This window comes from Amblyomma mixtum, chromosome 1 (assembly GCF_055824585.1).
Source record: "Amblyomma mixtum isolate Tamu chromosome 1, ASM5582458v1, whole genome shotgun sequence".
NCBI lineage: Eukaryota > Metazoa > Arthropoda > Arachnida > Ixodida > Ixodidae > Amblyomma > Amblyomma mixtum.
The window spans coordinates 61,631,440-61,650,862 of NC_143012.1; the positions used below are offsets into that span (position 1 = coordinate 61,631,440).

General features: G+C 47.7%; 1 protein-coding gene across 6 annotated transcripts in view; it reads right to left on the reverse strand.

The window, feature by feature from the left end:
• Nucleotides 1-19,423, reverse strand: part of LOC149366455 (uncharacterized) — a 57,868-nt gene that overhangs the window by 17,240 nt on the left and 21,205 nt on the right. For 3 of the 6 annotated variants that reach the window (XM_089550867.1, XM_089550876.1, XM_089550847.1), the window contains one exon: nt 17,087-17,392. In XM_089550867.1, the coding sequence (XP_089406993.1) occupies nt 17,091-17,392 (302 nt within the window). In that variant the 3' untranslated portion in view covers nt 17,087-17,090. Of the gene's footprint in view, nt 1-8,265; nt 9,096-10,672; nt 10,735-17,086; nt 17,393-19,423 lie in introns of those variants that run through there. The other 3 variants (XM_089550851.1, XM_089550872.1, XM_089550859.1) reach the window with 2 other exon arrangements.

Here is a 19,423-nt window from a genome sequence, read left to right on the forward strand (position 1 = left end):
CTGTCGATCCAACTGGGGACAGATATGTGACGGCATCGCCGGAAACCTGTCCAGCAAACGTGCATGGCAACTCCTCCGACACCTCATTGACCCCACACGCACCAAATCAGCAGCACAGCACCACGTGACACGCCTCACACATGAACACATTGACGATCCCGACACCCTTCTAGACACACTTCAAACCATGTACACATCTCCAGGCGGCCCCATACCTCTACCGCACTACACAGGACAAGCAAATCCAACACTCGACACCGACATCACGGAGACGGAAGTCAGAGCGGCCCTCCTGACTTTCCGCGCCAACTCCGCACCTGGTGCAGACCAAATCACAAACTCCATGCTCCGTAATCTGGATGACCAATCGATCACCCACATTACGAAATACTTCAACCAGTGCTGGAGGGAGGGTAACCTCCCGCAGTCCTGGCGCCACACGAAGGTAATATTTATACCAAAACCCAACAAACCACTCACCATTCAAAACCTTCGCCCGATTTCGCTAACCTCATGCCTCGGGAAGCTCCTCGAGCATGTTGTGTTAGCGAGACTCACAAGTCACATGGCGGACAACAATCTCTACCCGCATAGCATGGTGGGATTCCGCCCTCATCTATCCGCACAGGATGCCATGCTGCAACTCACACACGACCTTTTTGACCCGCTTCTTCCAGGTCACACCAAGGCAGTCTTAGCTTTGGATCTCTCCAAAGCTTTTGATCGCATTGAACATCAGGCGATCATGACTGCTCTATCCCCATTGAATGTGGGTGTGCGCACGTATGCCTACATTCAAGCATTCCTGACTGACCGCACGGCTGAGATACACTTCGGGCCTCTGTCTTCCACCTCCTACACACTTCAGAGTATCGGCACCCCTCAAGGGTCCGTCTTTCCCCCTTTCTCTTTAACATAACCCTCATACCCCTCGCCCGGAAATTGGCAACTATTCCCCACCTCAAGCACACTCTTTATGCCGACGATATCACCCTGTGGACCACCCACGGCAGTGACGGCGACATAGAGAACACCTTACAGGAAGCAGCCACCCTCACCCAAAATTACGCACGGACCATCGGACTGTCTTGCTCCCCAGAGAAGTCCGAACTGCTCCTCATCCGGCCTAAGAACCACCGCTGTCCACGCTCCCCCATTGCCATTGAATTGAATGGTTACCCGGTACCTGAGGTTGACACCCTCCGTGTATTGGGCTTGCACATCCAGAACGATGGCAAAAACACCACTACCCTCAAGAAACTCAAGCAGGTTGCAGGCGCGATATCGCACCTCATCCGCAGGGTTTCGGGACATCATAGAGGCATGAAGGAGCGCGACCTATGTCGCCTCATTCATGCCTTTGTCCTCAGCCGTGTACTGTACACTACCCCATACTTACAACTATCCAAACATGACATAAACGCTTTGGATGCTTTGATTCGCAAGGCATTCAAGGTAGCACTTCATCTTCCCCTCAACACACCCACAGACAGATTACTAGGCCTGGGCCTCCACAACACGATCGGGGAACTGGTGGAGGCCCACCGACAGGCCCAATACATCAGGCTCACAAAAACTTCCACAGGTCGGTATATCCTGAACTCCCTGGGAATCAAAATACCGGCCAACGACCCAACCCTTCTCGCCATCCCACGATCCCTTCACCGAGAGCTTCTCATCAGGCCGCTCCCGAGGAATATGCACCCGTCCCACCATGAGCAGCGCCGCAGAGCCCGTGCGAAGGCACTCCATCGAGCGTACGGCCCCCAGCCGGACGCCGTATGGGTGGACGCTGCCTGCATGGGTGATGAAGCTACAGCAGCTGCGGTGGACTCCTCTTCATCCACCCTCCTCACACTACCTCTCCCTCCAGATACGTCCCCAGAGGCTGCAGAGGAAGCCGCCATTGCACTTGCTATAACCCGCACGGAAGCCCGGTATATTTTAACTGACTCTAAAACTGCGATCCTAAATTTTGCTCGAGGCCGAGTTCATGTCCCTGCTTTTGGCATACTGGACTCGCCCGATGCACCCCCGCCCCGCCAAGTGGAGCTGATATGGGTGCCTGCGCACTCCGGGAATCCCGGAAACGAGGCCGCCAACCTTTTCCCGAGGTTCTTTAAACCGGGCTCAGGTGGCCTCGGATCGGGGATTCACGAAGGATCGCATGCACTCATTCAGTGAGCTGACCCAGGCATACAGAGCCTCTGGCCAGCTCTACCCCCCGCCCCACCCCTCCCTAGATAACAGACACGCAACTCTGGCGCAGATTACAAACACATACTCTCCCCTCGCCCCTTACCCTAACCCACTATCATCCCTCCTTCATCACTCCTGCTTGCGCCCTATGCCCAGAGCCCTTCGCTTCTTCCCTCCACATCCTTTCCCTCTGCCCGGCGGACCCTCCCCCGCGGGACCTAGAGAACCTCAAGACCTGGGAGGACTGGGAGACCCTGCTGCATTCGGAGGACCCGGCCGTGCAGACCATCGCCACCGGCCGTGCTGCCAGTGTTATGGACCTCAGGAACATAAACACTTGAGTGCAGTGGGGTCGTGCGGGGACCCTGGGGCGTGCCCCGAATTCCTTTGTAAATAAAGTTTTCTCTCTCTCCTGCAGAAACTTTGCAAACAAGTACTCTCTTAAACGGACATACAACACTCTGGCGCAGACTGCCGACACACACTCTCCCCTTACCCTATCGCACTATCATCCCTCTTTCCTGTACCCTATACATAGAATCCTTTGCTTATTCCATCCACGCCCTCTCCCCACCGGACCCACCCCCGCAGGAGCTAGAGAACCTCAAGACATGGGAGGACCCGGCCCTGCAGACCACTGCCACCGGCCGGTCCTCCACGTGTTATGTAAGTACCTTAAGAACATAAACAGTTGAGTGCAGTGGGGTCGTGCGGAGACCCAGGGACATGCCCCGAATTCCACCGTAATAGTTTTTTTTCTCTCTGTCGTTGATGTATGCGTGGATGTTTGCACTACTAATTTTGCTTAGATCCGCAACAGGAATTGAAAGTCCCCATGCTTTCTTTGCTTTCAGTGATGCCTGGATGGATTCCGGCAGTTAAACTACTTCGTGATTATGAGGCGGGGGTATTTTCATTACAAATGTTCGCATGATGAGCTTATGTGCGAACTAAGAATTAGTGGCAAGATCATAAAAATAAATGCAAATTTTTTTAACGGCAACCGCCAACCAGACGTCAAAAACCCGTTTAGCCAGCACACGCTAAGACATTATTTTTGAACGAAAAAACGTGCAGAAAGCCAACTTGAAATAGAGGTCACAAATGCGGCAATATCGGGCATTTCTAACGTTACGCTATGCATATGTCGCAAAGTGATGACGCCATCCCTTTACAGCAGTGATTCCAAAGCACCATCGCTATCTTTAGAGAAGGCTTCTTTTTTCGCCGCTCGCTCACTGTCACTGACCCGTCTTCCTTCTCCTTCTAATAGATTTTTTCGTTTTTTCAGTTGGCGATTCCCCATTCTTGCTTACATTTATTTAAAGGGAAGCTGAAACGGTTTTCAGCTTTCATGAAACGCAGCGCCTGGAAAGGAAGGGCCTTGCAAATCATCTGTTTCAATTTTTTCTCGATTCTGATTGTAAAATTAGCCAAATTTGCTTGTCAAAAACCCGCCACCGAAACGCCCTCGACGCTTCCAGGAGCGCCGGGTGGGGGAAGGCAAAAGGGGAGAACTGGCGGAAGTAACGTCTTCCGTGGAGAGTCGGCCGGAAGTCCGCCTTAGCTCGCTTGCTCTGCTCCATCCTGCGCATTGTCTACAATGGATGATCGCAATGTTCTGCCGGTGCCGTTTGTTTTCTCCACTTTGGTCGTTTTGAAGCGGAAAGCTTCACTAGGCTCGTCAACACCGCGCATCGCGTGAGCCGGAGGCCAGATTTGCCACTTCTGCGCATGCGCGAAACCGAGCGACGTCACGCGCAGCGCAGGTGGCCGCCGAAGAATAAAAATATGCACAGGAACGAGAATAAAAAAATGAAAGAAAACATCAGAAATAAAAAATCAATACGGAACCGCGCCATAAGGGAAGGAAGATGAAAAGAAAATTGGTTTCTCGGTGGATACCCACGCGCCATAAGCAACGTTACTAGATTACGTTGGCCACAAGGGCCCCATGGAAAATGAAATAAAATTGTTTTTAAGGAAAGGAAATGCCTGTCTGGTGTACACCGAAAGGAATGCACACCACAGTACATGTCTCTAAAGCAACCTTCTATGACAGCACCCTATTCACTACATGTGCGCCTCCCTACAGGCAGTGTGTGGACAGCCCAAGCCTTCACTGTTATCATGGCGCTCCCAGTGCATTGTGCACGAACTGCGACAGCCATGACGTCAAACCAAGTGCCTTCACTGTTATCATGGCGCTCCCAGTGCATTGTGCACGAACTGCGACAGCCATGACGTCAAACCAAGTGTAACTGAACCTTTTCGCTTGTATATCCAGGCTTAACCACAGCTAAGCCACTGTCCATTTTTTTAGACAAACTGGCCGTATGCAACATACCTGAACTGCCTACACAGAATTACTGCGAGAGCACTATATGTCTACGTACGCGTTATCAAAAGTGTCCGCAAATTTTGTCCGCACATTCATGTCGTTCTATATATACAAAAAAAAAGTTTGATTGCATTAGGTAGAGGGTGAAAAAATCTCGCTCAATTCCAAATTTGGTTGATGTCGAGTAATTATTTAAACGCCAAAAACACACTTAGACGTCACAACAGCCATGGACGTCAATTTTGGACGTCAGAATAGGCCTGGCGTCAATATGGTATCTGGGACTAAAAAATGGAGGGAGAAAAAGTGGACAGGGAAAGGCTCTCACCTTTCCGCTCTTAAGCAGACTTAACAGCAATCCTGGAATTTTTTAATCAATATTCGTCTTCAGGTTATTTTAATTTCTCATGTTTATAAACTTTCTGCTTTTTCGAGTTGGTTCACAACCATGCGGAACTAGAGCCACTCCCAGAACTGTTTTATATCCTTGTAACACAGGCAGTCTAACCGCGGTTATACTTAATCGCGATTCGCCGTTGTCACACACCTCGCCACCGTTCTTGGTTATGGCAACCAACAGCTCCTGAAAAGAAGTGACACAGTGATCAGCAGATGTCCACCATGAACTCACTTCAGCTCATTCAGTTTGGCCATCCTCTTGCAGTTCCAAAAGGCCTTTGGGTGTAAGTAGGCACCTAAGTACAAATAAATGAATAAACAAATAAACTGCTTGTAAGAAAGAGAGTACAGGGTTTGATGCCCCAGCAGCTAGCGCCGACGAAGGCGAGAAAGAAGGCGAAGCTGACGAAGTTCGGGTTTGCGCTTCCGAACGCCGGCCTGCTGAGCAGCACCGCTGGAACAAGGACTGTGGCCATCCACACTAACTGTGCGAGTCCCCGCATTACATGCTTTACATCGCGCATTTCATGTCAGCAAGCAGAGGATTTGAATTCGATCATGTATACAAGCCCTACATGAAGTTGGTGCTCTGGCTTTTTTGCAGCAGCGAGTGCAGAATGGCGCTTCAACACGCTTGTCCCGTGTGCTTCTTCTCTCGTCTCGACCTTTTTACACAGTTTTTTATTGTTCTTACAACTCCGAAGCGGTTTCCATTTTTAGTGCACTAGTACTTACAGTGGCCATTTCCTGCATTTGGGCCTTCTGTGTCTGTCTGCCTGTCTGAAGCCGGTTTTGTGACAGGTTGCTCGCCTGCCCACCGGGTGGTGGTTGCCAACCTGCCAACAACAACTGCCCACTGTGTCAGGCGGCAGCCCATTTAAACGTGACAGGATGCTCAGGAAGAGCAACCTCGGTCGCTACCCAAGGCAATCAACTCAAGTCCCACTGATGGGAACACCTGCCATATCACTTGCCTTCTGCCACGTACTGCACCACTGCTCACCTGCCCATTGGGTGGCTCACTTGCCAAGGTGCTGCCGGTGGTAACCAGGCGAGAACCTGCGGTGCTAATTAAGTTGCACCGCCCCTAATCACACTGAGCTAAGTGGAATGAGCAGCAGCGGTTAGGGAGAGAACGTGATTCAAATGATACTTGCACAGTAGCTACACGGAACAAGTTGGAGTGCTGAAGTCGTAGCTCCAACCGGCAGTTGACGGTATGCTAGCGCACATATCAGCATTGGGCTTAAGTTAGACAAACCGACTGACATTTTTTTTTCTCCTGTCACTTGCATATGCACCTATGCAAAACATAACTCGTAATACCTGATCTCTCGTTGCATGTCTTTCTTGGGTAACTCCAAAATGCTTTGGGACTAGTGGCAATAGATTCAGCGAGTATGGAGATTTCATGTCTTTGGTGGTAGCGATAGCTTCAGTATAGGCTGTATGTAGCTCTAGTAGACGCTGCGCCAGTTCACTTGAGGGATTCTTTTTGTATTTTTGATAAGCCCGGGTTCTTTGCTTTATCTTCCATTTAACCTCATAATTAAGTCATCCATGGTTTATCTACCATTTGTTTGTTTGAGAGGTTTGAAAGAAACGAGTTTCTCGATCTGTGATGACGGCACTTGTTTAAAAGAATTCCACACAAAGTCCATGCTCTCAGATGTATGTTGTATGTAAGCCTGAAATACTGCCTCTAAACCCAGATTCATTTCATTGTAGTTTGCCCTATAGTAGTCATAAATCCTGCGAGTTTCATGGGTGGCAGGAATTAGTTCTGACAGAGCAAGCAGAGCAACTGTGCGATACTGGCAGTTTTCTGTGGGTCAGGTTGCATTCCATCGCTGCTTACAATATGGCCAAGAAACAGCAGCGGCTCACAAGCGAAATGGTATTTCTCTGGCTTCAGAACAAGCCGTGATGACTTTATTGCCGCTAGCACAGTTGGAAGCCTTTCCGATCCACAAGGCAAATTCGCCACTTGAGGCTTGCCAGCACTGTGTCCATTCCACGCTGGAACAGTTCTGGGGCAGAACAAACGGCATTACCTTCAACTCGTAGCGGCTGTCAGGGGTGATGAAGAATGCCTTCTGACAGTCCCTATCATCAACCTTGATTTACCGCTACCCGCTCTTCAGTTCCGTGAACTAGAAGTACAGTAGCCGACCGATATTTCGGACTCCAATAATTCGGACTAGCGCGATATTTCGGACTTCGCTGAGGAACCGTCGCGCACCTCATAGGAATGTGTACATTTTCACAACCGATATTTCGGACTTTGTGGAGTCTAAAAGTTCGAATTTTCGGACCAAAATAGGCGCCAACAATATTGTGATGATCGTTTTTCAACCAAAAGTTTGTTATTTCAGCCTAATATAGACGCGAGCGGGCATCGCTGTCACAACCAACCCGTTTGCCGCCACCGCGAAAGGCGCCATCTTGGATTTAAACGGAATCGGACTGGCTTGGATAGGCTTGGCTATTTGGTCTCCGCCGTTGCTTTTCGAGATAAGATGCTCTCCATTGCCATCGAGATGCCCTATAGTCGGATACAACTTAAGTCTGCAGTGAAGCTCCGCCCACATTCAGCCTCCGCGCACAGAATTCCTCCACGACAAAAAAGTAGTCCGCTGGTTAAACGTTTCTTGTTACCTGAACAAGGAGCTTATCACAAGAAAAGGATTATGAGCTCTAGAATTTTGATACGTGACTTGTCTGATATAGTCAAACATTAAAAAGCTGAATTTGTTACCTGTTGCGATTGGCCAGCGGAGTAATACAGGACGCCGGGGACCACGGCCCAGTGTTAGCAACTGCTGTTTTTGTAAGTTGTATTCTACTATACAAAGGGCGCGCGATCGCATGGAAAACGAACGGTGGAACAGCTGCAGCACCCTCCCCCCCCCCCCGGGGGGGGGGGGGGGGGGGGTCGGAGGCGCCCGCTTCCGCTCGCGTCTTGCCGTGGGTTACCCATGGGTTAGCTCGGTCTTTGCGAACGTCATTGCCTCATGCAAACTGACTGTTCTTGCTTCGTGCAGCGAGTGCATTCATTCGCCGCAAGACCGCAGCCACGTTGCACTATCTGGTATCATGATGTGATAGGGTGCGGACATGAAGAAAGCATGGCTATGACTCAGACAGAGTCTAATATTATCGCATGTAGGCCGAACATGGGGAGCGATGATTTTCGCGATTTTGAAAGCTGTTTTTTTCGCAAAATTGTTTATTTTTTTAAGTTCACGGATTTTTCGGACTGTTCGATTATTCGGACCATTTTCCGGGTCCCGCCGAGTCCGAAAAATCGGTCGGCGACTGTATTTGCCGTCACAGAGGCGGTTCACGACATTGATGATGCAACAGGGATGGGGGTAGGGAGTAGCCATCTTCCTTGATCACATTGTTCAATAGGTGGTAATCCACACAAAATAGGAGATTACCGTTCCTCTTGTCCACAAGAATGGCCCTGGCTGCCCAGGAGATATTCGATGACATGACGACATTGTCATGCAGCATTTCCTCAACTTGGTCTCGAATGGCTTGGCGTTCGTGCGTCGAGACACGGTAGAGGCTTTGGCACAGAGGGAGGTTGCTGTCACTGGTTGGAATGCGATGCTTTTTGATAGATGTTCGTCGGGCATTTGACGAGGCAGAAAAGTAGTCGTAACTCTGAAGGTGACTGTGGATCTGGTTTTCTGTGTGCCCGGGCAGCACTGGGTTGATGTCGAAGGTAGGTGTGTCTTCTCAGAAGAGTGGGTCTTTTCCGGATGTGTCTAAGAATGCGTAGGCATCTCGTATGTCGGTGGTTTTGTCAAGGAATGTAATCGTGCCTTTGCTGATGTGTCCGTATTCTTCGCCAAGGTTTGTAAGCAGCATTGATCAGCTTGGCCATTGCAGAAATGGGCGATGCATCTTGCAATGCTGATTCCTCTTCGGGAGGAACTCCGTGTTCCCATCGATGATGGCTTCAATGTGTTGGCTTCTGTGGCACTTATGGTGACCATCCCACTGCTCCTGAAGCATGGGCATCTTTGGTGTCAGTGGCAGAAATAAGACTGGTGTCTTGTCCAGCAAATCGGAGGGCAAGGCAAGACCCACCAGGTCAACTATGCGCAGCTTGCTCATCAGTCGATGCCAGGGGTCAGCGAACCAACTGCACAGGTAACCAAGCATACGATCACATGTGGAGGGTCAACAGCATGTACAAAAGGAAAGGTAGCAAATACCGTTCACAAAAAACTACAGTACACAGAATGCTATAGTGCAGTACATGAGGTTTAAAGGAGTATAGACACCTAATTTTAGTGGCATGTCATCTTCTCTAAAATAATGCAGAAAACACTACTAAGCATGAATCTAAATAATTTTGAATCGAATTTTTCTGTCATGCTATTTTGGTTTTGATTTCAAAAGCCAAATGATGGCTGTGACGTCAAAGAGAGGTTATAGGCCACGTGAGGCATGAAAAACTGTGATATAATCGCTGCTTCATCATTTCAGTTCACTACAGTGCTGAAGCCAGCCTTCTTCAAGAGCCAGAATGACAACATAAGTAGAAGCACTGATTATATTGCAGTTTTTCATGCCTCCGGTGACCTATAGCCTCTCTTTGACATCACAGCCATCGTTCGGCAGTTGAAACCGAAACTGCATGAGAAAGAAATTAGATTATAAGTTATTTAGTGGTCGTAGGAGGATACCACATGGTAATCCGTGTATAATAGGGCCTTACGCCTCATTAAAAAGAATACATGCACCCAGAAGTTAGGTGTCTATACTCCTTTAACATTCCAATGTTGCCCAAGGGGTGAGAGAGATGTTAAGCTGGGAGACTCCAGTTTGATAAAGTCTCGCAGTTTGATTTAGACACCCGGGATTCTTTAACATGCACTGACATCAAACAGCATGCTTGTTATCTTGCATTTCGTCTCCATCGCGATTTGGTTGCCGTGACAGGGATTTGAACCAGCATCTCTAAGGATCAGCAGCTGAACACCAAAGCTACTAAGCCATTGCACGAGGTCACATGAAAAACTACATGCAAGCTACATTGGTTTGATTTATGGGGTTTAATGTCCCAAAGCAACTCTTGCTATCAGGGACGCCGCAGTGGAGGCTCCGGAAAATTTCGACCACCAGGGGTCCATCTCTTTCCCTTTCCTGCCTAGCCTCTGCTGTATTGCAACTGTGATGTCATGAGAGCTGGTCGACGCCAACTGGCTGGAGGCACTCTTTTGAGTGGCATTTTCTGCTGTCTCCTTGATTTGTATCTGACTATAATTTCACTGAAAGTAGAGCTATTGTAAGCCACAAAAGGTGAAAAAATATTAAATTAAAAAGAAATTAAAACTTAAAAAAACTAAATTTAAGTATTAGTCCCCAATGGAGTATTTACTGCCTCTCAGAAGAATGAGCACTGATGTAGTTATTTTTGCTGCCTCAAACTGCAGGAAAAATGAAAACTTGAAGAACGAATGAACTGAGAAAAACCCAATTTCTGCCTTCTTTTAGACTCCAGAAACTGTGCCCGATTTTTACCCCCCCCCCCCCCCCCGCCGGGTAAATTAAAACCCGCAAAAACAAGGGGCCGTACTTGTAAATAGGCTTATCTACAATCTTTCCTACAATCTTTCCTACAATCTTTCCAACTCCAAAAGTCAACGCTGGCAAAAGCCAGAGCATCTCCTTGTTGTAGTGAGTGAGGTTTCAAACGACTCAACATTCACTCACTTTCCTCGAGCTGTTCCTCCTCTGGTTTTCTGTCCCTTCCCGGTACTCCTCCTCCAAGTAACCTGCAACATAAATGTAAAGCACATGGTAAGCACACACTGGGCAAAAATTGGCCGCAACTGGCAAAAGACAAGGTTTAATTGGAGGGACATGGAAGAGGCCTTTGTCCTGCAGTGGGCGCAGTCAGGTGATGATGATGATGACGAAACACACAGTGGCATTCTGTGCCTATCCTTCGTTTGCTTCGGAATGTGAGCAAGCGGCACTTTTACTCTGCCCATGCCGGACTGTATTCAGCTTCATAGCAGTCCAACACGCTTCTAATTTCTACCACAGACAGTGTCTGCATGAGCCTTCGAGTCGAGAGTTACAAAAAACAAGGTAAAACAGAAACAAAAACAAATCAAGCCAAGGGACACAGGTTCGCAGTTAGGACTCATACCATTTCACAGAATGCGCTCAAGCTGGGAACCGCTTCCTTTCTTGCAGCAGCAGGAAGCAAACTACACCCAAAATTTCGTCCACACAGGCCATTTTATGTCAGCAGGCTTCTTTCTGCTGTCACTTGCCTGCTGTGCTTCAACGACTGTGCCACTATCCCGCAAGTTTTCCGTTTTAACTTTCACAAGCTTGACATGCACATCCCACTTTCACCTTGAACAACCCTGCCACTAGAGTTCCAAGCAGGACAGGAATAACACTCACTCAAAAGATGCCAACTTCTGAAAGATACACATCGCAAGACAAACTTCTTAGGGGACAACAAAATGAGAACCACAGAAACATTCCACATTCGATAACATGTGCCGAAGGCAAGGAGTCAAATTTAATTCCCTGCGGTCATTAGCCACGTTTCGCTCAGTAGTGTAGAATGAACATCTCAGTCATCAGCCAAGCCCCACTGCACCCTTCAGAGCATCAAGCACCCAGCTCCCTCTTGCTGTACATGGGACACCAAATCTTGAGAGCCCTTCCAACAAGCACTTGTCAGGGCTTGTTTTACTGCTTCCAGAGGGCAGCATAGGTCAACACGTCCCACTCTTGCTTCACACTTCGACACTGCAGTCAATTGTGGCGTCTTCAGGCATTCGGGTTTCATGGACGGAACTCATGCAACTTCGATCAAGAACACGTGGTGAAAAAATATCTCCTGCTGTCTCCTGTGTTTATCTTCTATGCTAGAGCAATGTTTTCTTAATCAGAGACGTGGATGGATCAACTAGTCAACAACAAGCACTGCTAAGAACTCAGATGACATTAGTGACAATGAAAACGGCTTCAGTAAAGATGAGAACTACACTCTCCTCTCAAATGACAATGGGAGTTCATTCAACAACACCAGTGAATCTAGGAGCCGCAGAAAGACCCTTATGGCAGCAAAGCATGTTACGAACCCTCCACTGTGTAGTATGCTTTCAGCACTACCATTTGTAGCAAAATCAGCATTGCAGGGCTTAACCACTCGGGACTGTATGGTGCAAATGTTCCATTTGGCAATGGTACAAGACAGTGTCTTTTCACAGCATCTGAAATTTGTGAATAAGGATAAACCTTCATGACTACAAAGGGTTTAAGTGATTCCTGAAACTAAAGTGCATAAACCTTCTAAGTGAACGATTTTTGAGGAAAGCTTAATTGTAATTTTGTTCTGTCGTATCAATGGCTTGGTGCAGCCGTGACAATCTCAACCACAATAGCTGCCATACTATTCATGTACCCGACGGATGCATTAAAGGAAGGGGAAATGCTCGCTATATATGGCACTCTCCTACAGGTGAAAATGAAAAATGTTTTGGCCGGTAATCTACTGCTACAAACTGCCATGTCACGCAAAATCTGGGTACTCTCTGATTCACATGAAGACATGCACGAGCGCCACAAACCATTCTTGATGCACACAATTATAATCAGAGTCCTCTCAACGCGCAATGTGTGCATTCACCTCGCATGGATTCCTGGACACACAGGCGATGACAACGGGAACCAGTTCGCTCAAAACGCGGCTCGGGAGAGTATCTCGTTCATTCCTCCGCTGGCATACCCCGCCGTTACTGACAACCCTACTAATTTGCCCAACTACTTGGCTGTCTTAACGAGCAGACTACAGCACGCCAAACAGAGAAGCCGTGCTCAACTTAAGGCCATTACACTACCGGACAACCTTGCTACCTCAGCTGCTCTCACAAGGCATGAGCAGGTCTTCATTAATAAGATCATCACCGATGCCACCTACACGCCAAACATCATCCGTAAATGTATTACTGGCCCGGCATCATGGCGGCAATGTAGACGTCATGAAGTGCTCATACTGCGCCTGTATGTGCCGTGCTGACCTGTACCACCTAATTTGGCATTGTTCAGAGTTCCGCAAGGGACGCAACAATCTTGTTGCCAAGCGTGGTTTTCCTACCGATGACGAGGAATCTCATGCACTGACCAGAGCTGCGGCGAACAGCATCTGAGATGATGTTGGCAAATATGCCAAGATAAGTGGCCTCTACAGTGTAAAGTGTGGCTTCACCACCCAAGCAGATTCCTCCTGTATCAATACGCCCCTATTTTTCCCTTCCTTAACCACCCAATTCCTCAATAAATGGCGTTGAGCCTCCCTTTCTAAATAAGCAGCTCATTCATTCATTCATTCATTCTGCTCAGTGAGTGAAATTCAAATACGGCGACCACATCCACACATAACATTATATTCCTTTACTTTTCAACAAACTTCCTGTGGCAATATTTTGTCAAGTTTTGTCGAGACAGCCTTCATTAAGTTGGCTGTGCTAATTTCTACATGTTTGTATACGCCTACCTGTTTCAAGAACCATATATGTTGCCAGCATTTTGCACGCAAATCTATGCCTGCTGCTGACTACTGCCCCATAAGCCTTTGATTGGCTTAGACAGGCCCACAACTGCGATGAGAATTTCTAAACATTAACATTTCCCTGAAAGACGTAGTCACTACAAATCTTTTGGGACGTGTTCTTACTGTAGAATGATGAACAAGATGTTACTATAGTTGCATACAACTTAAGTCTGCAGTGAAGCTCCGCCCACTATCCTCCATGACAAAATATATAACGGCCTCCGTTATGCCCACGACCTCCACTGAGGCGCATGTGGCCATGTCTCCTGTGCTATTAACTACCACCGTAGCGGCTAAGCGCTTCCCTGCATGTACGTACATGGAGGCGTCCGTATAGACTGTGTTCTCTGATCGGCCTAGCCTCCTTTCTATCTGCTCGGCCCTTGCTTAGAATTAGAAAGACCTTTGATGTAGGACCCCTGCCTAAAAACATGGATCCTAACCTACACGAGGACAGACGAAAAGCAAGGGCCGAGCAGATAGAAAGGAGGCTAGGCCGATCAGAGAACACAGTCTATACGGACGCCTCCATGTACGTACATGCAGGGAAGCGCTTAGCCGCTACGGTGGTAGTTAATAGCACAGGAGACATGGCCACATGCGCCTCAGTGGAGGTCGTGGGCATAACGGAGGCCGAGGAAATTGCCGTCGCGCTGGCGGTAGCAGAAGGCTATAGGAAAGGCCGATCCCTAAACATCTTAACAGACTCGAAAGACACGTGTAAAAACTATACGAAGGGCAGAATTAGCGGCATGGCCCTCAGGATAATCAGTGGGGCAGCAGCCTCTGCTGAGAAGACACCCATACAACACATAATCTGGGTCCCAGGCCACGCAGGCGTAGTGGGGAACGAAACAGCAGACAGCCTAGCTAGAGGGCTTACATACCGAGCAGGCATGTCAGATGTTCTGGAGCTTCAGCTACTAGCATGCGAGGGGGGATACACAGAGACATTACAACTATACAGAGGGACTAGATTCAAGTACCCACCACCACACAAAGCCCTCACGAGGGAGGAAGCAGTCGGCTGGCGTAGGCTACAAACAAACTCCTTCCCCAACTTGTACATCTATAACAAGATGTCACCAACACAATACAGAGCAAACTGCCCCTGGTGCGGCGACACACCCACACTATACCACATCACATGGGAGTGCGAACGAAATAAAGCATTCCACCAACACGAATTCCCGAGTGCGGAGCAATGGGAGAGCCGGCTCACCAGCAGCGAGCTCGCGGCACGCTACTGATGCAGCGCGACTCAGTGGAGCCCTGGACTAGGGGCCCAACCTTGCTGAAGAGAAGCCTCAAGTCGCCGGCGCCACGAAAGACGACGGAGGCTTCGAATCCGCGAATCTCTTAAAAGATCTAAATAAAAGTTTTCTACTACTACTGTTGTTAAAACTTTTCTCGTTACCTAAACAAGAAGCTAATCGCAAGAAAAAATTTATAAGCTCTAAACTTTTGATGCCTGGATTGTTCAATAAAGTCAAACATTAAAAAGCTGATTTCGTTTATTGTTTTCATTGACTAGCGGAGTAATAAAGGACACCGCAGACTGCGGCCCAGTGTTAGCAACTGCTGTTTTTTTAAGTTGTATCCTACTATAAACATGGATCACCAAGTGAAATACACGCATGGCAAGTACTTATTATATATCTGAATATCTTCTCCAGTGAAGATTTGGTTGCAGCATTGAAATGACAGTTATGTAAGCACAGGTACCGTATTTTCCGGTGTATAAGACGCGGCTTTTTTTCGAAAATCTTGCTGGTGCGTCCTATACAAGGGTGCGTCTTATATGCGAATTTTTCATCTTTTTTTTTGCGAGTTCCTCGATTACTCCGGTTCATGCTCAAGCTTTTTTCACCTAAAATATATCACTACCGATAACGCGGTTGTAACACGGTTAATACTTCAATACCGGGACTGCCGTGCGCGACATTCTAGGTGATCTTTATCATGAAATGGCGGGGATGACGACTTCCGGGATCACAAACGCGCGGCTGTTTCGGAGGCCCCAAGCAAAAGTAATGAGAAGCGCCAAAAGATGGTGACAATCGCGCTTCTCGCCATTGTCAAGACAAGCCGGCGTTCTTTTTTAGTCACCCTTTGCAACTTTTTTTGCTCCGTGTACGTAGTGCATGTTTCAGCCGAGTTGCTTCCAGAAATGAGTGAACCTTTTGATAGCGCATCTGAAGATGAAGACTTTGAAGGTTTCAAGTAGAAATAAAATGTTGTTATGGACATATGGGGAGCTGTATCGTTTTTTCTTTCTTTTTTGCTAAAACGTGGACGGGTATGGCGTGAGTGTTGCCTTTTTCGATCACTTAGCGTTGCTTAAGAATTGCTCACAGGTACGGTGCATTTCGCGATAGTCGCGCAAGCGTGTTTAATTAAGCCTCACTAGCCTAACTGGGTAAACTGGGGTGCGTTTTATACACGGGTGCGTCTTATATACGAACTTTTTCAGTGACAGCTTGCATATATGGCATGTGCGTCTTATACACCGGAAAATACGGTAAGTATGAAATCAAAGCAAGCAATATGACTGACGCAGCACAGTATGCATTAGCCTTAGTGTTCCCACTGGATGGAGCAGCTGCTGCCGATGACGGGTTCAGACCTTGCGAGTGCAAGGCAAAATCCTGTCCGTCGATCACCATGTGAAGCACCGTACCACCACTTCACTCTTCCCACTCGACACCAGTCACCTCCCACCCTCTCTTCGTCTTCCCTTCGCCTCCTCTCCCCTAAAAGCGGAGAGGGGATTCCCCTCTCCACTTTGCCACCTGCCAACCGAGGCTTGACGGACGGACAGACAGATTTCGCTGACATGGGGGTTCAAATGTTATCGCATTAAAAGGCAACCAAAAACAGAAAAATAACAGTTGTTTGTTCACTTCCTCTGATTCTAGCTTCTGCAATACGCTGTCTTAAGAGTTGCGAATAAATTAAAACAACAAAGCAGTGATAGTGTCACATTTTTTGTGTTCCTCATGTAAACTCTTGCCTACTTGTGATGTTGCAACCGTTTGGCTACAGAATCAAAAACTACATGAGAGAAGAGATGCAATTAGTTTGATCCCGGCCGCGGTGGCCGAATTTCGATGGAGGCGAAACTCTAGAGGCCCGTGTGCTTGCGATGTCAGTGCACATTAAAGAACCCCAGGTGGTCGAAATTTCCGGAGCCCTTCACTACGGCGTCTCTCATAGCCCGAGTCCCTTTGGGATGTAAAATCCCGTTAAAACAAACAATAAAAACATAGTATTTACAGGGCGCAGACAAATTAAAAATAGTGATCTATGTTTACTAATGTCAAATGCATCATTCCAAAAAAAAAATAACTGGCTGAGGTTCAACCCGGCTGAACCCAGTAGACGAGCGTAAGCTTGGTGCTGCATGGCTACACATGGTTACGCATGGTTACATAGATACACATGGCATGCTACACGGTGGCCGCAAATGGCAAAGGACAGGGTTAATTGGAGAGACCTTTGCCCATCAGTGGGCGTAGTCAGGCTGATGATCATGATGATGGCAGGGCTTGGTTAAAGTTTGGCTTTATTGCTATCAGTGGCTTGGCTGGTGTCTTCTCCCACGGTTGGCTGCCTTGAATCCGATTCGACCTTGGCATGCTTCTTGGCACGGTCAGCCTCGCGTGTCACCGCAAGTCTTGTTTCTCGCTGCTCGGGGGTTTCAGCAGCTTTCTTAGCATGATAATGTTCCCGGGCTTTAGCAAGGCGGGCTTGACGGCGAGCTATATCCGCTGGATGGTCGGATTCGGCTTGACGTCTCCGACGTAGGGTACTCGCAGATGGCCCAGCTCTGCCACCGTCCACGGCTTTGTCAGCTGTGAGAGCAAGCGCAAAGCCGGTGGTATTTATAGCAAAGAATGGTGCAACGTCATTGCTACGTCATCACATGACATCACATCAGGTGATGTGAACCTCAGCTCTAAAAGTCAATGTCAAAGGTCAAGTGACCACTGGTCGTTGGTCACATGATTGCTGGGCCGTACCATACAGGCGTATCATGGCCATTAGCAGCAAGACACATAGTCATACATTGTTAGTCTTGGGGGTGTGTCCTTGGTTTGACCTTGGTTGGGCTTCAAGGTCAAACGCGCAAAGACAGGCAAAACAATGAGCTGTACATCGAGTAGTAGAGCTTTCGCTAAAAAAAAAGAAGGGACAATGAAAAATCTGATATGTCCTCCCTTTAGAGGAACACAAACTGAAGCCGGCTTAAACCAATCATCATCATCAAACTAAGTCCACTGCAGGAAACAGTCCTCCCCCATTCTTTCCAGTTAACCCTGTCCTCTTCCAAGTATGGCCACCTTATCCCCGCACACTTCATTATCCGCCCACCCGACTTTCCACCCGACTTCACAGCCTCCATGAAGGGGCGTGGGACATTACATGCGATTTATACATCTTTTACAACTCTGAATGTTAAGAGATCCTGCGCTTGATTTCCCAGTGCTGGTTGCTATATTATAAAATTGGTTTTCGAGGAAAGGAAATGGCACAGTCGCTGTCTGGCATGTCTTGGTGGACACCTGAACAGCGCCATAAGAGAAGGGATAAATGAGGGAGTAAAAGAAGGAAGAAAGACATGCTGTAGAATAATTTCGACCACCTGGGGATCTGTAATGTGCACTGACATCGCACACAGGCGCCTTTTGCATTTCGCTGCTCCAGTAGGGTTCGAACCCGGGAAATCCGGCTCAGTAGACGAGCGCCTTAACCACTGAGCCACTGAGGTGGATACTACATTACGCAGATGGAAAAATAAAAAGTAGGAAAATAAATGCTTTGTTTCATGGCATCTCCTGAAACCTTCAGCAGCTTCAGAACATAAAATCAATGTTGCTTCCCACCAAGGTAGAGGAGACCGCGTAGCCATTTTGCTGTTGTGTACTTTGTGCTCGGAGTCTAGTCGAAGAAGAACCACCAACGAGTGTAGGGACAAATGTCCTGCATGGCTGGCACCTCAGCTAGCTATTAATGCATAAGTATTACCGGAGACAAAAGTGCCCATGACACGCTTATGACATGAAAAGCATATAGTTTTGCAATCAGCCGGTGGTTGCAGATCACACTTGTGGCGATGAAACTAGGCCTTGGACACCATAATGTGTGCTAGTGTAATTAGTTAAACAAGAGCACACTCCACAACTATAATCCAACATCATCAGCTGCACGTCCTGGAGAATATGTCTCCAATAGTACAGAAATGTGGAAATGTATATTGTATGCAAGGTGTTCAAGGTAAGGTAGCTTAATAGTAACACTAAAAGCTAAGCAAAAGATGTGCCTGCCTTGTGTTTTTCCTAATGAAAACCTTGAATAACCTTAAGTTAAAGCAAGGTATCAATGCCTGCTGAACAGCTTCACTGCAAGCAGCACAACAGAAACAAAGTCAGGCACAAGGACAAGACAAAACGACTGCAGTCAAAAGCAGAACTAGCTCTTGACATAAGTAGCTGTATTGCTGAACTGCTAAATGAGCAAGTTTCCCAGCTGCTAATGGGACACTTTTCTTGTTATGCAGGTAACAACACCTGATATAACCTTTTTCTTGCAAAAACTTTTGCAGAAAATTTTTTAAAGCATGTAATAAACGAGTTCTATGTGGAAGGTCTGAGTGAGGAATACAAAATTGTAACAAATACAATAGTAGAGTGCACAAAAACTTTGCATCGGCTTTTCTAGCACACACAGAAGCTTGACCCGGGTTGATTTCAGCGTACTTATCAAGTTCCTTTGATTAAGTCTCGCAGACTGTTGAACCGAAGGCATTCCCATCCGGTTTTAGTTTAGATGTTAGCACTGTGGCAAAGCATGTACATCAGTAGACTTTGGTAAACCATTTCTGA